Raw genomic sequence first — 12,657 nt, 5'->3', positions numbered from 1 at the left:
AGATATAAAATAATTGGGATGGGACAGAGAAACCGGACCACATCCATGTTTTCAATGGTTTCACAAACGTACAGTAAGCAGTGAGTGCCCTTGCAAGGTTCTTTTAAATGAATGCAATTCCTAGTAGAAGGCATCTAGCCTTCACTACAGTTTTCTGTGCATTCCTAAGGGATAGCTTGAAGCTCCTCAAAGACTTCTAGAACCAGCAGATAAAACAGGTGAATGCACCAGGAAAAGACCAAGGCAAGCTTTTGTTCCCTTTAGGTTTCGTTCTGTTGCTATGGAAGCCAACAACTCCAGCCTAAATCCTAATAAGAGATATGATCATCACTGCAATATAACAAAGAGCCCTGGATGGAGCATTTTTGCCAGAGGGGCAGCCGTGCTTGTCTATTGCAGCAAAATCAACCAAGCGTCATGCAGTACCTTTAAAACTAACACTTTTTATTATTATTGAAGTACAAGCTTCCACAGACTTGAAAATCTATGCTGTAATGAAATGTGCTTGTCTTTAAGGTGGCACAAAGCTCCTTGTTGATTTTGGAGGGAACCTGTTCTCTGCCTGCAATGAAGGGTAGCTGTGCTCTCTCCACCCCAAAAGTCCTCTCTGCATGCTGGTGCTGAAGGGCAACACCAAAAGATATATAATTGTGACCAGCTATGATCATCTGGAGAAGCGTGCTTAGGTGTCCTATGTGTTAGAGAGGCCCAACTGGCTTCAACTAGAAGTTGTGGGCCTTTAGTGTCACTGGTCCCATGCTGTGGGACATTCTTCCAGCTGAGATTCGACATGCATCTCTTGAAGACCTTGTTATGCCGACAGACCTATTTAAGCAGCTGCTTAAAACTCTTTCGATTATTAGCCAGTGCTTTATTTTAACAGTGCTTTATTGTATACATTTTGTTGTACACTGCCATACCCTCCAACATTTCTCCGATGAAAACAGGGACATCCCATTTCATAATGATAATTTTACTATTTATGCCCCACATATCTTATTGGGTTGCCCCAGCCGCTCTGGGCGGCTTCCAACATATATAAAAACACGGTAAAACATGAAACACTTAAAAAAAAAAACCCTACATAGGATTGCCGTCAAAAAGCTCGGGGGTCGGATAATTCCATACCCTCCAACATTTCTCCAATGAAAAGCGGGATATTTCAGGATCAAATCAGAAACCGGGACAGCTCTAAATCAGGGATGTCCCTGGAAAATAGGGGCACTTGGAGGGTCTGCACTGCTTTGATTGTTTTATGAGTTGGTGGTATCATTATAAATAAAAAAAGGGAAGAGTCCCACTTAGCAGCTGTGCATCAAGATTATTATTAATTTTTCAATGTTCAATGTCCTTTTTCTCCTGTGTTGATGTTTCTCTTGGGTTGAGTTTATGCAAATAAGGATTTTTGAGTTTACACAAATAAGGGTTTCCCTAGGCAATCAGTTGATAACAATTTATTGTGGCAGATCCAAATGTATTTCCTCAAAGGAATGTTGCTGTTATGATAGTATTCCCACCACCAGCAGCACCCGCACGTAACATGCAATATTTTGTAGCTGGGAAAACACAATATTCTTTCCAAGGGAACAGTGGAATGCAATTGTTCCAGTGCAATACTGCCTCCAAATAAAGTTCCAGGGCAGTGATGCGTGAGAAAGGGTCTTTGCTGTGGTGGCCCCTTGTCTGAGGTGAATCTCGCACCAACATGGTTGGTTTTTCATCAATGGGTATAGGCACACCTCTTTCTCCAGGCCTTTTTTTGGGGGGGGGAAGAATGATGCCATGCAGTCACCTTCTTCTGTGGAATGCTTTCTGTTATTTTAACTGACTGTTTTATGATGATTTACATTTTCGATTTTATGTTGGATTAATGTATGGCAAACTGCGGTTAAAAATGATGCAGGTAAGCAGGAAATAATGAAAGAAGTGTCTCACATACCCTTTGAACTGAGCATTGTTGATAGGGATGAAGTAATGTTAGAATCTGAGCAATCATGTGCATATCTTCAGCAAAAGTGCCGGAAGAAACAGAGGCACACAGTACACACCTGTGTGGATATGCTCTGCCCATGACATTTCCCGGTGCGTCTTCTAGGAGTGACAGTAACAACAGGACAGTCCCCAAAATAAGAAAGTATGTCATCAAAGGGCTGTTGTTGTTTTTGAGCTACTGGTGCTGCTTAGGTACAACAGTTCATTCCCCACATCTACCCATTTTGATAGTGCATTAGGCCTATGGATCAACAGTGACCAGAAACCCCCATCTTCTACTAGGATATGCGGTTTGTTGCTGACCTTTCCATGATTGAAAGCAGTACCACACCACTTTAAACAGCCATGGCTTTCCCCAAAGAATTCTGGGAACTGTAGCTTGTTAAGAGTGCTGATGAGCGTTGTTTAGAGACTCCCATATTCCCCTCACAGAGCTGCAGTTTCTAGAGTGGCTTAAGAGTCCATTCCTCCTCCCAGGAACCCTGGGAATTGTAGCTCAAGAACGCATTTTCTCTTGCAGCTCTGCCGCCTGGAGAATGTGTGCAGGGGATGGCTTCTGCATCAAAATCCCCATGCAACTGGAAAGCTTTTAGGTCAGAAAAAAGGCTGCCAGTGTGAAATATACTCGGAGTCGAGAGTGAATTTCATGCTCTTTATTCAGCTCATAGTCAACCAGGAGAAGAAGAATGGCTCTTTTCCCAAAACCATCTGCTTATATACATTATTTACACAATGGGCCTTGCGTGATTGGCTACTTCAGGGCTATACCTGTGGGCCAGTCAGGTTGTGGATTGACTTCTGCCTGCAGCCTGATTGGCTGCTCCTGCAGGCCAATCAGGTTGCAAATTCACTCCTGCCAGCTGCCTGATTGGCTGCCCCTGCAAGCCAATCAGGTTGCGGATTCACTTCCACCTGGAGTTGGATTGGGTAGCTCCTGCGGACCAATCAGACTGCTGATTCTGAATCCTATTGTTCTAGGATTCAGCTCAGTACATAACACAGTGTTTGAAAAAACAAAGGTCCTGACTTCCTTTGTCTTCTCAGCCTGGTCCTCAGACCCGTGTCGGCATGAGAAGAGAGTCCTTGCGGAGTATTTTCTGCTTTTATTCTTAAAAGTCTTTATCTGCAAAACGACCGACCAACTGTACACACATCAACACTACCATCTTTCTCTAACCAACCAACAAACCCAACACCCAGCACTAACATTGACCACTCTATATATACAGGTACAATTAGATGAAAGGTTGCATGAGTCATTGTAGGCCGCTGACTCATGCTGACTTAGTTCTGTTAGCATTAAAGAAGAAGAAGCCAATTTTTAGCCGTGACAAAGGCTTCCTACATACCCACCATACATTTGAAGTGCACATCTCCCCCCCCCCCAAAAAAATCCTGGGAACTGTAGTTGACCTTCCACAGAGCTACAATTCCCAGCATTCTGAACAAACTACAGTTTTCACAATTCATTGTTTTAAATGTATGGTGTGCTGTGTATGCCGCCTGAATATCTGAAATATTTCACTATGGGTGATATTCAGCTATGTCTTACTCAGACTCAGGGCTCGTCCACACTTCCTCTTGGCCTGTGCTTTCTAAGCAGAAGTCCAAGCAGTTTTGTCTTTGCCCCTCTGCTTTCCCCTGGAAAACCCACTTTTTAACAACAAATCAGAACAAACGGCAACCCGCAGAAAACTTGATTGCCATTTGCTCTGATTCAGCACTAAACAGTGGGTTTTCCCAGGGGAAAGTGACAGAGCAAACAAAAGTGTGGAGGAGCCCCAAGTTAGGTCTATGAATTTCAATAGGGTTACTCTGAGAAAACTTACTTAATACCACCCAATGTGTCTGGGCTTGTCTTTTTATCATGTAAAAGGAGGCAGATTTTTAGTCCAAACAGCGTTCCCTAGTGCCATAAATACACTTTCCCCTCCTCCTTCAATGTGAAGAAAGAACATTATTTGTTTTATCTGGGAAATAGTTCATATGTCACAGCATAACTACAGCAAACCAGCAGAGACATCTTTGTATTATCAAAGCCATTAATGCTTCTGAGCTTTCTATATCACGCTTGGATAGCTCCGCAATCAAAAAGCGTTTTCGCTCTGCAAGCAATGAGTTTAATGGATTTTAAATTTTAACAAATCTGTGTTTATAAAACGCATATATATAAATGGGAAGGAAGACACAGCCGTTAAGAAACTGGGGTTAGCAAAGAAGCTTTGGATGTTAAAACACAATGTGGTGTCAGTGAAAGGATATTCATAGCTGCCAAGTTATCCCTTTTTTAAAGGGATTTTCCCTTATGCTGAATAGGCTTCCTCGCGAGAAAAGTGATAACTTGGCAGCTATGAGGATATTGTCCTCAGCGTTTCAGCTCTGAACTGCAGGGCTGGCCAGCTTGCAGCAAAGGTACTAGAAGTGGCACAGGTGTTAGGAATCTGTGTGGTGCACCTGGCGGAAACAGGAGAGGCTGTGTGGTTGGCCAGAGAGTCAGGTTTCTACTCCTACCAGCATCTTCAGAATTGTCTACTTTTTAAAATTAATAGACTAGAGCCAAAGCCACCCCACAGAACAGTGCATGGCCCACAATGCACCACACCACCCTGAACTCCTGGTAGGAGAAGTGGGATAGAAATGTATAAACAAACAAACAAAACAGAACAAACAACCTTCAATTTCCCCAGCCCAATGTCTTACCTCAACAAGGTGACATGAGCAACAAACATTTCTTTTGAAACGTTTGACCTTTTGTCCATTCCCTACCTTTTTCAAAAAACGACACCTTGAATTCCATGTCAAATGGAGACTATAGTAACTCTGATCTCATTAAGCTCATTAATTGCAATCAGTGAGTTGTTGGTTTTATTTTATTTTTTAATAATGCTTTACAACTAGTGCTGCTTCTTTAATGGAAGAAGAAAAGGAGGGAAAGTTCTTCAACTGAGCACAGTTTGTGAGCAAGGGAGAGAAACTAATCTTTCTCTCTCTCTCTCTCCAAATAATTCACTGTTAAATTGATCTTTGGAATACACAATGGGTTTAATAGCTGTAATCTCTCTTGTAACATTTCTCTTCACTAGTCCCAGCAGTCAAGCTGAGAGCCTGAGCCCATACATTGCTCTCTCATTCTCTGTAAACCAGCTCTGCATAACTGGTTCATGGAGAAATAAAGGAGCAATAAAGAGAGACCTGGCAAGCTCTTATAAGTCTGAAATGGGAAAGCATTTCAATTTGTTACGGTTGCCCCTTGGGCCAGAAAGGCTGCAGACTATGCTTATCTGGAAGTAAATCCCACCAACATCAATAGGACTTGCTCCAAAGTAAATGTGGTTGGGATCACAGGATAAGTGTGCGCTAAGCCGCACAATTGGTTTAGTGAGCTTGGCAGCAAGACAGAGGGAGAAAACTGGGCTAGGTAAAGCAAACAAAAGCCCACATAAATACTTCCCATAATTTGTCTCCAGAAACTGGACAGAGGCTGTATAAACGCCACACATTTAAAGCACATCCCACCCAAATCCTAGGAATGGTAGTTTACCCTGCACAGAGCTACAATTCACAACATCCTGAACAAACTACAGTTCCCAGGAGAGAGAGTGAGTGTGTGTATAAATGGAGGGTCAAAGTTTTTCACAGCTTTTACTGTTTCACAGTCAGCTCTTGGTAAATCACTGACTTCACTGTCAAACACCCAGACTGCTATCACTCTTAAGAAACTCCTAAAATAAATACAGTAATGTGTTTACTTTAGAAATAGTGTAATTTATTCAAACCAAACCTGCTTACCAGAGCAATGCAGCTTCCTGCCTATTCTAACTTTTCTTTCTGGAGAGATCCCTGGGTGCCGTTTCAAATAAGTATTTTATGATGGAGATATTCAGAATTTAATTGAACCTCACTTAACTGCTTAAAACTTTAAAAAGAAGCTCTCAGCAAGAGCCCCAGGGAAAACGGGATTTTAATGAGGTAGAATTCCAGACTGAGGAGGATAAACAAAGATTCTTTGATTTCCAAGCCTTTTCTAATAGGATTTCTCCTTTAATTCCTTCTGTATGTTCTTATTTATAAAAAACAACAACCAGGGATTACATAACAGGCAAACAATGCACCACGAACGCCCCTAATGGTAAGGCTGTAGCCCTTGCTGGTGACTTATATTTCACAGACTGTCATTCTTCTGGGAGTGTTTTTTGAGTTTGTGCCCTTGGCCAGGCTTTTTTTCTAATTTGCCCGTTGCTGGTAATGAGTTTTCACAGACTCAGCTGTGAAGGATTTTTTTTTTTTGCCCCTCTCTCTCTTTTTTAATGCAAGAGATTAAAATGCATGACCTCAAACAGTGCCTTCCCCCATCTGGTTTTCTTCCAAAAAGTGGCTGAATTCAATTGGCTCTGTCATTAGGAACACAATACTACTCTTTCTTGGGCTTCTGAACAAATATAGTTATGTTCCTGGGAAAATATGGAGAGAAAGAGCTAAGATCAGTCAAATACTGTGAAAAGAATAAAGGGTTTGGAACCTCAGGAAATGCTCTTCATTTCCTTCAAAAGACTGTGTGGCATTTAAGTAGTAAGGGAGTCTTGAGGAATTTTAACCAATGCATCAAGACAGGAAATCTGATCAAAGACACAGCACAGGTTCCCAGTTAATAATGCTATCAGATGCCCAAGCAACCTGAGCTTCATTCTCATCGGAATGTAAGGGGACTGTCACCTTGGATCAGATTTGTGTCCATCTATTTCAGCATTTTATATGCCTGAGTAGCCGAAGTCAGAAACCTCAGACTAAGGTTGTAAGGAGCCGCATGTGCAGCATTAAGAACATTGAATGAGTCCCATGTAGATCATTGAAGGCCTGCCAATCACATTAAAAACATGAAAGCCGGGCATGGTTTCCTCTGGCTATACATTTGCTTTGGGAGGAAATGTACCCGTGAGATAAATTGAAATTCACAGAGTGACATTCCCATGGTGCCAGCCACTTAGCCACAGCTATCACTTTGACATGATTTTAATCCAGGGGTAGTTTAGTAAAATGCTCAATTTATTTATTATTCAGAAGATTTATAAACTGATCAAAAACACACCAAGTGGTATACAAATAAAATAGGTAACTGTTATGTACTAAGCTTAGATCCTAGAACAATAGGCAAGTAGGATCCTAGAATGCAACAACTGATTGGCTTACAGGAGAAGACCAATCAGACTCCAGGAAGAATTTAATCAGCCTATTAGGCTGGTTGGATTGTAGAATGCAACAACTGATTGGCCTGCAGGAAAGGACCAATCAGATTCCAGGAGGGAAGCAGAATCTGCCAATGAGACGGGACTCATTGTGTAAATAATGTACTGTATATAAAGCCTGAGGTTTGGGGGGCATTTCATTCACTGTTTTACAAGCTGCAATAAAGAGCATGAAGTCACTACAGGACTCCGAGTATATTTCACTAATGGAAGGCCTACTGCCAATAATATTTTCACAGGGTAGCAGCAATGGGAAACAAAGTTAAAAAGCGCTATAAAAGCCAGTACTAGATGATGTCACTCCTAATCTCGGAAGATCCCCTTGGCCCCTGTCTCTAGGCCTTCCACCAGCTAAGGCCCCACCCACACTATAAATTTTAAGCAATATCATGCCAATGGGAATCTTGGGAAGTGTAGTTTGTTAAGGGTGCTGTGAGTTGTTAGGAGAGCTCTGTTCCCCTCACAGAGGTATAATTCTCGAGAGTTTTCTGGGAAGAGGGATTTCTTGTTACACCGCTCTGGAAACCGGAGCTACAATTTTCAGAGTGGTTAAACAATCCCTTTTGCCGGGAATTCTGTAAATTGTTTCCTAACAACTCTCAGCACCCTCAACAAACTACAGCTCCCGGGATTCTTTTGAGGAAGCCATGAAGTCAGTCATACAGCAGGGCCTTAAATGTATACAGCAGATGGGGCCAAATACATTTTTACTCTGGAAGGAGATTGACCTGCTGGACTGAGAAGTTTTAGTGGTTTAACCCCTTGCTTTAGGATGCTTTTACTGCTGTATCTCTGTGTAATTTTAAAGTTGCTGCAAGCCATAGTGGCAGGCAAGATGACATATTGATATTTATCTTCTGAAAATAAATAAATAATTTCTGATGTTCGAAAAAAAAAATTCTGATGTTCGATTAACAGCCCTTGAAACATGGTCCCTCCTTTTTCTGCTCTGCAGGGCAAGCCCTACCAGTAGGCAAAGCGAGGTGTCTACCTCGGGCAGCTGATTGTGTTATGAAAGGACAGTAAATTAATACTGAATGTATTAGTATTTTATGTTTGCCACCAAAAAGGGGAAGATGCCCTTGTAAGATGTTTCTGTTTCAGGTGGCAAAATAGACAGCTCCCTGGGAACTAGGCATCTTGTCTTGCGGGATGGAGAATGCCATTTGCTGCAGCAAAAGTGTCTTCCTGGCCCAGTCCTGCTGGCACGGCTATCCACCCTTGCAGTTTAGCACTAAAACTGCCAAAGCAGCAGTACAGAAAGCTCCTGCCTATCACAATCCTAACAGTTCCTCTTTGGAGGGTGGCGGTGGTAGGGGAACCATTGTGAATCCTTTTCTGAACACAGCTGTTTGACACTTGTGAAGCAATTAATGTCTTGAGGAATCACGGCTCCCAGACTAGCAAGCTGTGAGTTTTCTGTTCTCACGGCAGCCACCATTCTTCGGCCTGTCACCTCCAGCTCTTGCAATTCTCATTCTGTCATCGCTGTCATAGGAATGATCAAGAGCTGAGCTAGCCAGAAGGAGGCTGCGATGCTATGTAAACCTGTCTGGAAGGAAGCCCCACTGAATTCTATTGGATGACTTTCAGCAAACACGCATAAGATTGCGCCACAAGAAAACTTTCAACTTGCACGTTGCAATGTTATGATCTGCCTAAGCCTTTCATAACTCACATCACCTTGCAGTAAATCTGATTCATAACTCACATCACCTTGCAGTAAATCTAGGTGTTCCTCGTCACTGAATGTGCCCCCACCAGACCCCCAACTGCATGCCATATTTGCATGATGTTATCTGGAATCACTAGAGGGAGGGCACTAGGAGAAGGGGACGACAGAGGACGAGATGGTTGGACAGTGTTCTCGAAGCTACCAACATGAGTTTGACCAAACTGCGGGAGGCAGTGCAAGACAGGAGTGCCTGGTGTGCTATGGTCCATGGGGTCACGAAGAGTCGGACACGACTAAATGACTAAACAACAACAACAACAATCTGGAATCACAAAGCAAAAGTAATAACAATGACATTCTGCCTGTAACTAGATAAGGAGGGACAACCGGTGACCCTCCCGAAGTTGCTGGACTACAACTCCTGTCACACCTGAGTATTTGCCATGCTGGCCGAGGCTGATGGAAGCTGGAGTTCAACAACATTTGGAGGGCAATGGGTTTTCCATCCCTATTGTAAAGATTGGTTTAACCATAACACTCTTTGCTCACCCTTTTAAAATAGAAAAGCTGGGTAGACATACACCCCAAGCCTGGGGTGAATATGTACAGTTAAAATAAATTGAATCTTTTGTGACTAGCTGACACTTTTCAACCTAAACTGTTAAAAATCATTCCAAAATTGTTATACCACTAGGAAGTGTAAATCTGGAATAAAGCCACTGCAATTGCTTTTTGGCAGTTTGCAGTGGTGCTGAGGGAAAAAAAAAACCCACATCTGATTTTGTGTGAGAAAACCAGGAAATGGAGCACAGACTGACAATTGACAGGATGTGTTGCGGACTGAATCTCCTTCTTGAGAGAATATTAGCAACAGATCGTGTGGAAAAGAGTTTGTGTTTATTCAATCCAAAACTGAAGGCCGAGCACAAATGCTTCATGAACTTCGGTTTCGGGGTAGGTCTGTATATTTGATATGAAAAGCTTATGGCCTTATGCATCCATCCTAGTATGAGTCATGAACCCTTTATCATTGACTAAATCTAATTCTGTCCCATGTGGTCAGAATTCTGACACCTTTGCTGAAGGATACATGCGTATAGCAATGAGGGTGTACATGCAGAGCCCTTTTAGGTCTAAACTACATGTTAAATGAAAATGTGCATAAGTTAACCCTATGGCCTTTTGCTCCCAGGAAAAGCCACTTTGGGATGCAAGACTGGGAGGGCAGAAACACCAAGGAGAATTGACTCAGCCTTTTTTTCTGCACACATTAATTCTCTGCTCCCAATCACTCACTCCCTGAGAAAGAGGCATGTTGGGCTTCTATTTGATTATAACAAGTAGTTAGGACCTTAGCAGAAATCATGTTGATCAGGTATTCAGCAGGGAGGGGAAGTAAAAGGGACTAAATCCAGCCCCACCCCCCTGGATTTAGAGTTATGGATTTAGAATGCCAGTGAAAAGAATCATGCTCAGGCCCCATTGGGGCAATAAAGTTCCTAATCTATTCCCATTCTCTTCCATCCCCTTTCCTTCGTTGTGAATGAAACTACTGTGTCATCATGTGTCAACAAAAAAATCCCTTGTTTGTTCTCCAGGATGCTTGAAGGGAGAATTACAACGTGCTTGCCTTAAAATGGCTATTAGTGATCCCTTCAAAAATATCTGAAAGGAGAGCACCTTAATATGGAGGACATATTACTGGACATATTACTGAGGTCCAGTACCGAGGGCCTTCTGGCGGTTCCCTCATTGCGAGAAGCCAAGTTGCAGGGAACCAGACAGAGGGCCTTCTCGGTGGTGGTGCCCGCCCTGTGGAACGCCCTCCCACCAGATGTCAAAGAGAAAAACAGCTACCAGATTTTTAGAAGACATCTGAAGGCAGCCCTGATTAGGGAGGCTTTTAATGTTTAATAGATTATTTTATTTCATTTTTCTGTTGGAAGCAGCCCAGAGTGGCTGGGGAAACCCAGCCAGATGGGCGGGGTATAAATAAATTATTATTATTATTATTATTATTATTATTATTATTATTATTATTAAATGCACATGGAGAGAGCTGTTCTTATTTTGCTAGTGCTCCTATACATATTTGTTTGATTACCAGAAAGAAAGGTGGGCCATTCTTAGCTCACTGATACCTGGGGCCCCTTTTAGAATGGCTTTATATTATCAACACTTTGGGCATGGGTGTCAAACCTGTGTCCCTCCTGATGTTACTGAACTCCAACTTGAATGCTGATGGGGATGATGTGAGCTGGAGTCCTAAAGCATCTGGAGGGCTACAAGTTCCCTACCTATGACCTCAAGGGTACTTTCCTCTTGTCCCAGTGTCTTTTCTTTAACCTACAATACAGAGAGAGGGGGGGGTGAAATCTTTCACTTCGAAAGAGGCAAATTGCTGGCGAAAATAAAAAGTGGCCGCCCTATCTGTTAAAAATCTGTTTGCTCTTACCCAGGACATAAATCTCATTGTTGACTACAGCTGTGCTGAAGCGGTATTTCGAGTACTTCATTGGCGTGCACTCTGTCCATTTGTCTTGGCCTGGGTCATAGCGCAACATTCTGTTGCTTAATCGATCAGGCTCATCGTCAGGAAGATCCATCTGTATGAAATATGACAGCCATATAATAATACAACATTTGGAGCCGTCCGTGCACGCCTGCATGCTATTAATCATGGAAGGCAGCTGAGCAGATAAATAACATAAACACATCAATTATAGCAGCGAAGTGATTCATACTCACTAGGCTTTAACAGCACCCATGACTTGTGGCTGGGAAATACATTGTGGAAGGCACATGAATAACGACACATTTATATTCTGCAGTTAGGGAGCTGAGGATTTGGGTAATAACAAGCCATCTACGGACACAGCACTGACAGAACATAGCTCTTTTTGTAAGGCTGCTGTGAAGTCTCCAGAAGAAAGTAAAAAACCTCTTTATTTCTCCCCCGAGATGGGATTTTAAAACGTTCCTCTTCTCCCAGGCCTTTGGTTAATTAAACAATATACTGTATATGGCTTTTAAAACTGGAGATGGGTAATTGTTTTTGCTTGTTACTATGTTGTTATTTTTGTGTTTTTATATTGTAAACTGCCCTGTGATCCTCAGATGCAGGGCGGTATAGAAATTTAATAAATAAATAAATTATAAGTTGTTTTTTGGGTTGCTCAAACATTTCCAGAGGTGCTTTGAAGACTTGTGAAAGAACACTTTAGGGGGATCATTTATTAATGTCAAAGCTATAGATTAGATAGATGATAGATAGATGATAGATAGATGGATATACCTTAAGGAGCGTCTCCACCATTCAGCCCGGACCCTGAGATCCAGCACCGAGGGCCTTCTGGTGGTTCCCTCATTGCGAGAAGTGAGGTTACAGGGAACCAGACAGAGGGCCTTCTCGGTAGTGGCACCCGCCCTGTGGAAGGCCCTCCCAGCAGATGTCAAGGCAATACGTAATTATTTTACTTTTAGAAGACAACTGAAGGCGGCCCTGTTTAGGGAAGTTTTTAATGTTTGATGCTGTACTGTTTTTAATATTCGGTTGGAAGTCGCCCAGAGTGGCTGGGGAAACCCAGCCAGATGGGCGGGGAATAAATTATTATTATTATTATTATTATTATTATTATTATTATTATTATTATAGATGCACATTTCATTTTGCATGTAATCTGAATTTACTCAAGCACTTCCCCCTATCACTTGTATGTATTGTCTTTCTCTTTCACACACACCCTA

General features: G+C 42.3%; 1 protein-coding gene across 5 annotated transcripts in view; it reads right to left on the bottom strand.

The window, feature by feature from the left end:
* Positions 1-12,657, bottom strand: part of KBTBD12 (kelch repeat and BTB domain containing 12) — a 62,709-nt gene that overhangs the window by 37,385 nt on the left and 12,667 nt on the right. For 2 of the 5 annotated variants that reach the window (XM_035106453.2, XM_060271410.1), the window contains exon 4: positions 11,366-11,516. In XM_035106453.2, coding sequence (XP_034962344.2) covers positions 11,366-11,516 — 151 coding nt within the window. Of the gene's footprint in view, positions 1-8,946; positions 9,035-9,236; positions 11,257-11,365; positions 11,517-12,657 lie in introns of those variants that run through there. The other 3 variants (XM_035106456.2, XM_035106455.2, XM_035106457.2) reach the window with 3 other exon arrangements.

Source organism: Zootoca vivipara, chromosome 2 (assembly GCF_963506605.1).
Source record: "Zootoca vivipara chromosome 2, rZooViv1.1, whole genome shotgun sequence".
In the NCBI taxonomy this organism is placed as follows: Eukaryota; Metazoa; Chordata; class Lepidosauria; order Squamata; family Lacertidae; genus Zootoca; species Zootoca vivipara.
Note: the sequence above shows the minus strand (reverse complement) of the source record. Positions and strands in the feature narration are given on the sequence as shown.